We start from the raw sequence: 6,399 nt of genomic DNA on the forward strand, positions 1-6,399 counted from the left end.
CCAGAGCCCCGGGGAACCTGGGATGGAGCTGGGTAGTGGGGACACAAGGACCCAGGATGGTTTACACCGGTCTCTGCCAGAGCTCAGGTGCTTGTCTCTGTCCATAGGAAAAGGGCACACTCCCCCTCTTCGAAGGATGAGCACTCCATCGGCCTGAAGGACTCGCTTTTGGCCCACTCCTCTGACCCGGTTGAGATGAGGCGGCTCAACTACCAGACTCCAGGTAAGGAGCAGCTAACCCCCTTGTGCCCCACCTCCTCCAGTTCCCCTTTGCCAGGTCCCCATGCCAGAGGAGGAGTTGCTGTCCTCCCCCCCCAGAAGCTCTGCACCTTCTAAGTCGCAATGGCACAGAGGGGGCTTAGACCAAGGATATCCGGGTGTCTGCTCTCTGGTTTGCAAATCCTTCTCCCTGGTGCTGTCACTGCAGGCACGTGAGGCTGGGGAATGGCCTGTGGTGTGGTGTGTGTCAGACATTACACGAAGTTGTCCTGAGCCCGGAGGAGCCTGCGCGCAGCGTTGGGAGAGCTCACGAGTGCCCGCACCTGCCTTGCTCCCAGCTGCTTCACTGGCTTGGTTGAGGGTGGGATTCAGTGCTGAGCACCCCTGGTGCAGCGCTGGCCACAGGGGCTGCTCCTGGGAGGATCAGGAGGTACAGACAGCCCTTGTACTGCTGTCCCAGCAGCTTTGTCTTGGGATCTTTGGTGTGCTGACTCTCCTGCTCTGCTCAGCTAAGAGTGAAGAGAAGCAGCCTGTGTTGCTCCCCAGTCAGTGCTGCGGCCCAGTGAAGGGCACTGCTGGTCACGGTGGTCTCAGTGCAGAGGATGATAGTTCAGCAACAGCCGTTGCTTTCTGCATGCAACTGTTGGCTGCAGAGCATCTCATCACGCCTGTACTGGCCTCTGGTGCGTCGGGTGTAGCTAGTTTGCCAGCCCGCAAAGGCAACTGTACTTTGCGCTCTAGAAAGGTCTCGTGCTGCTGCTTTGTGTCTGTACATCTCTGATGGCACCAAAAGCAGAGTACCTGTCATTGTGATGATGAGAGACAGGCTCACCCCGACTCGTTCAGAGCCTTTCAGAGAGCCCAAGTCCCAGATGAAGTGGGGGAGCACTTGGGCTTTTGTGATGGAGAGAGCAGTTCAGCAATAAATGAGGCACATACAACTCTCTTCTAACTTGCAGCTCCTCCTGGTCTGTAACCTACTTTCCTTTTCCTCCTGCTGCTCATTCATCTAAGAGCTTTCATCTAACAGGGCAGTTTTGAAGGGACCATTTCCTGATGTAAACCTGCTGTGTTTGGGGGGAGTAAGAGAAGCCTTTCCTGTTGCTGCTCACAGCAGTCTGGTTCAGACCTGGCGTGGACTTCACCAGCACATCTCCCTCCATGCCAGAGCAGCTGTCACAGATCTGCAGTTAGTGCATCTCCCAGGCAGGACTGATGGCAGATCTCACAGGCAGAATGCAGCCACAGCCTGGCAGCTGCCTGCAGACCTGGCCCATTTATTTGCCACAATGCAGACCAGCATGGTGTTGCAGCACGGGAGGAAAATGCTGTCGGGAGCAAGGGAGGCACCTGCACTGGAGGAAGAACACCTTAACAGGCAGCTTGCTGGGAGCAGCGCTAGGTGAGGGGGTCACACACAGTCAGCAACAGCATACAGCTTCTTGAGGAGGAGCAAGGTGCTGAACAGGGCTGCTCCAGGACACCTGTGCATCGGGACGGGCCTCTCTGACATGTCTCCACTGCCCAGGGACACAAGAGCCATCTTTGCTGTATGCTTGTGCTTTACATTGGATGGAGGAGTGTGACAGGTCAGGCTTGCATTTACTCCCATCTCCAAAAAGCGATCAGAATGTTTGCAATGAGGGCATCTCTTGCTAGAGCTGTAGGAAGGGTCAAGAGCTGCCATCAGAGAGAAGAGGGATCCACGAAATTTTCTTTTCTCGTCTGTGCCTGAGGATGAGCCTGTGCTGGCTCATTCAGCAAGTTTGCAGAGCTCTCTGGAGAGATAAAAACACCCCAAAGTGCCCAGTTCACTAGAGACAGCAGCAGTGCCCTGGGATGCTGCTAGCCAGCGCTCCCCCACTAAGCGACAGCACTGTGTCCTCCTCCCCTCCTTCCCCCCAGCATCACTTGTGAGGCTCTGCAGGGCAGAAGCGCGTGTCATGCAGCTAGAAGTGACTGTTCCAGCTCCTGATGAGCTTGTCCTCATTAATGAGGAGGCATGAAAACCACCGAGCCCAGTGGGCTCATGCAGTTGCCCCTGTCACCCCCCTGAGGTCGAGGTGGTGCTGCGTGGATGCATTGACAAGAGGTGCTGGCCACTGGCCCTTCATGCTTCAGTAGCTGGTCTCCCTGCTGGAGTGTGCTGAGCAGGGAAAACTTGTTTAATGCATAATTAATTGGTCTACTGTTATTAAATATTAAGCTTTCTCATTTTGGTGGGTTTTACTTCAGACAAGGGTTATTTCCCCACTGTCGGCCTCCCCGTACTAACATACCACTGTGTCAAGTCGCTGAGAGGATATGGGACCAGGCAGTGTCCCCGTACACCATGAAATGAGGCTGAGTTGCGCTTGCTGATGAGCTGTGAGCGAGCTGGAGGCTTAGGGGCACTGAGCAGAGTTTGGCTGGGGCTGAGTACAGTCCTCCTGGCCACCGAGCAGCACAGATGTCCCCTGTACCTGCCATCCACCTGCTCTTGCTGGCTCCCCTTGGGAACAGGGCCATGGACAGTGGTGTGCAGTGAGAAGTGTAGCTCTTGGTGTCAGGTGGAAAACCTGTGTGCTCACTCCCCTCCAAGTATCTCCAGCTCCACATGTTTGTCAGCACCAGGGGATGGTGCTGGCCAGAGCCAAAAGTCCGGTGTGTAGCGGCTGGCTGCAGAGCAGCCCCTGGGAGGGCAGCCAGTCTTGTGCGGGAGGGAGGCTCCCGGTGCTGTGGCAGATGGTGTTTTCCTTTGCATCTTCATCTCTTTATCCTTCCATTTCTGAACCTCTGCAATGATGACTAAAGGCTAATGGGATTTCTGTTCTTGCCCCGTTTCTTTTCTTTGCAGGTGCCAGTGTCCCCAGTTGCCCGAATATCTCAAGTTAGTTTTAACTCCTGTATTTATCTTTTGACACCTTTTGCTTTTTCTTTCCCTTTTTCTCTTGTCTCTGTAATTTTTGTTTCAATGTCATGAAGGTCACCCTCACTCACAGCAGACTGTAGAACGGCAGTGATTTCACTTTCTGACATGATGTGTGGTCCCAAGCTCGGGTACTGTTTGCACGGCACTACAGCAGCTCACCGCAGCACAGTGCAGAAGGGAAGGCTCCGGATGCTGGGCTGCCAGGAGGCTCCTGCAGCAGCCCCTTGCCTGCTCCCAAGCCTCCTGCCCCCTCGCAGTGACATGCCAGGCTCTGCCATGGCACCAGGCCTGCAGCTGGCCCTGCACGGGGGCAGATAACCTTGGCCATTCTGGAGGGGGTAGCCAGCTAAAAACCTCTAATAGACAAATTGAAGGGCACTCTGCAGCCCAGTGGTTGAACACACTCTCCTCCTGCCTCAGGCAAACTGGCTTCCCTAGGCTGGGTCACCTGTGCCATAGACTTAGGCAGAATGGGCGCCAAGGGATGCTGATCTTCTCTGAACTGCCATGCAGTTGGTCTGCTTGGCAGTGCTGGCACCAGAGTCCCAGGCACGGACCAGAGGGACTTAATGCTCTGGCAGGTTGGATGGACTATGGGTGCAACTGCCCCTTTATGTCTTGCCTTATGGGCTTCAAGTTCACTCTCAAACAACCATAAAAGCATGTCCTCCCTGCTGCTTGATGTACAAGGCGTCTGCATGTGCATGCAGGAGTGGGAGAAGTACATAGGGTAGATGCTTCCCCCAGGAGCAGAGCCAAGGGCTTTGCAGTCTGTGGCACTGCAGGCATTGTCAGACCTCTGAGCCCTTCTACCCTGGTGTAAAGCTCACTGTCTGCTTGCCAGAGTCATTGGAAGAGCATGTAGAAGTCCTGGTAGTGTGTACAAATCTCTGTCTTGCCCTACGCTGTCAGTGGCAGTCGTTCTATGTTCACCATAGCGGGATACCAAACACCTCTTTTTCCCCATCTGCTCTTGCAGCTCCTTTGTTGCTGCAAAACTCCTTTGGCCAGCAAAACCGAAGCTTGGAGAGACCCCCTTGTATTTCTCAGCAGAGATGAGTGACTGCAGCTCTGCTGTGGTCCATGGCTCTGCCGTTACTTCATACATAGCCATGTTGGGATAAGTGGCTGTGTTGCAGCCTCTTTCTTCTTCCAGCCCCACACTTCTGCCTTGGTCGCACACTGCTCTCCTCATTCAATAGTTCATCAGTAACAGCTCTGCACTGCTCCTGAGCTATAGCTCTAGCACCAATGAGCAAATTGTGCACAAATCAGAGCATCATCTTTGGTGGGCCTGCTCAACCACCTCGGGGATCCCAAGGGGTGAAGTGGCAAAGAAGACCATTTGCAGGAGGACCTCAGCACAAGGCGGAAGAGGGATCTTTCCTTCTCCATCTGTCCATGTGCTCTCAGGCCATCCATGGATAGCTCTGCACTGTCAAGTGATAGAAGGATGAGTGTGTCTTGGATCGGGTCTTGCCTATATGCAGCGATGTCAGATGCTTTCGGCAGAGGTGTGAGGAGCCCTGCTGTGCAGCGGCTGCGGTTTAACACTTCCATGTTATCACCTAGTGACTTGTCACCACTGTGTAAAATGCATGTACCCAGCCTGAGGACTGCTCCATCACCTCAGCAGCCCATCACTGCCATCTGTGGCAGCGTTCAGGCTCCTGAGCGATTGAGAAGCTCCTGGCCATGCTCCAGCCTGTCTCCCTGGGTGTGAATCAACAGCTTCAGCCTATTAATAATCGTCATTGCCCACGTGGGGTTTCTGGGAAACCCGCAGAGCAGCCGATGGAGTCACGAGCCTTGGCATTTGGATGAGCCAGGTTTTGTATCAGACGTTTCACAGCCACGTTCCTGACAATTCACCATCTCAGCTTCAGAGAAAGATGTTGCGATGGGTGAGCCCTGAATCCCAGGGCCCCAGTAGGGTTCCTCCCAACCCCACATGTGCACCCCCAGAGTACCCGTCCCCTGTGGCATTCTCTCCTCCAGGCCTCTCCCCTGAGCAGGGCTTGGGCTGTGCCCAGGACGAACCATGCTGTGCATCCCTGCTTTAGACAGGGCAAGACTTCTGCCACGGCTTGAGCTGCATTCCAGCTCACAGCAGCCTCCTGGAAGCTGCTGTAGGGCATGTCACTGCACATGGTGCCTTGCATGAGCCAGCCCAGTGGAGCTGGATTTTGGGCCCTGGAGCTGGCTCTGCCTCTGGAGCACCATTGAAAAGCTCCGAGTTGCGCAACTGCAGGCAGGACTGCTCCTCAGCTCTTGGAAAGTTGTGTCATCTCTGACCAGGGGATTAGCCGTTCCTCCGTGGGGCCATCTTTCCTCCCATCTTTCTCTAGCTCCCCAGAGGCTGGGGCAGCATCTGTCTACTCAAAAAGCTGTGCACATACACTGCAGATGTTTCTCCTGGTGCAGGTCTGGACGAGTTTCTTTTTGGCTAATGCCATTGTTAGGGTTAAGCAAGAGGATCAGCCTCAGCCCTTGGTGGTGAGAGCGCCAGAGAATCAGTGTGTTCAACTTCAGCCCGTGTGGGAGCCCAGGAAGTGCGTTGACAGCGTCTCCTCCGGCCAGTTCCTGCGGGGGGCTTGCCCGAGCCCCTGCCCGCTGCGTGGCCTGCTCTGTGTGCCTGGTGGCTGTACTGCCCAAGCATGCTAACCCAGTCATGCACATTCTGCACATCACCTTTCTTTTTGTTTCACCAAACCGTGTGCTCTGAGAGTGCGTGCAGCATGCCATGTGATCTCGCCAACTTCCCATCCATCCCGCCCAGTGCTTCACATAGTCACACATGTCCGCCTTGCACCCACCTTTTGGGTTTGCTGTGCACATGCTGTTGTTGAGCCTTCCTCCGCCGCGCAGAGGTGTAACCGTTTTCCTCTTCCCTCCTCCCTCCTTGTCTCGCTCGCAGGCATGCGTGACCACCCCCCCATCCCCGTGACGGACCTCGCCGACAACATCGACAGGCTGAAAGCCAACGATGGGCTGAAGTTCTCCCAGGAGTACGAGGTGAGCGTGAGAGCGTGCCGGGCGGTGGAGGCAGAGTGGTGCTGGCCAGGACCCCCAGCGGAGAGGGCTTGAAAGCAGAGCCATGCCTCCCCCGCACCAGCATCGCCTGCGCGGGCCCCAAGCCAGGCCTGGGAACCTGCCAGCTCTCCCTGCCAGCCCCAGAGCAGTGGGAACTCGCCTTGAGCAGTTGAAGCATGGCTTGTACAGGGAAAAGGCCTTGGAGCTGAATGCACAGCAGCCCGCCATGCTCCCAC

At 55.5% G+C, this 6,399-nt stretch overlaps 1 protein-coding gene across 1 annotated transcript in view; it reads left to right on the forward strand.

Moving 5' to 3' along the window:
• The window catches only part of LOC104617156 (receptor-type tyrosine-protein phosphatase F-like), a gene marked incomplete at both ends in the record, with an annotated part of 65,881 nt that extends 59,736 nt beyond the window's left edge, over window positions 1-6,145 (forward strand). Inside the window, 2 exons of the mRNA XM_010282399.1 lie at window positions 108-223; window positions 6,048-6,145. Of these exons, the coding sequence (XP_010280701.1) occupies window positions 108-223; window positions 6,048-6,145 (214 nt within the window). The remainder of the gene's footprint in view (window positions 1-107; window positions 224-6,047) is intronic.
• Window positions 6,146-6,399: the final 254 nt, after the last annotated feature.

This window comes from Phaethon lepturus, unplaced genomic scaffold (genome assembly GCF_000687285.1).
Source record: "Phaethon lepturus isolate BGI_N335 unplaced genomic scaffold, ASM68728v1 scaffold18082, whole genome shotgun sequence".
Taxonomy (NCBI): Eukaryota; Metazoa; Chordata; class Aves; order Phaethontiformes; family Phaethontidae; genus Phaethon; species Phaethon lepturus.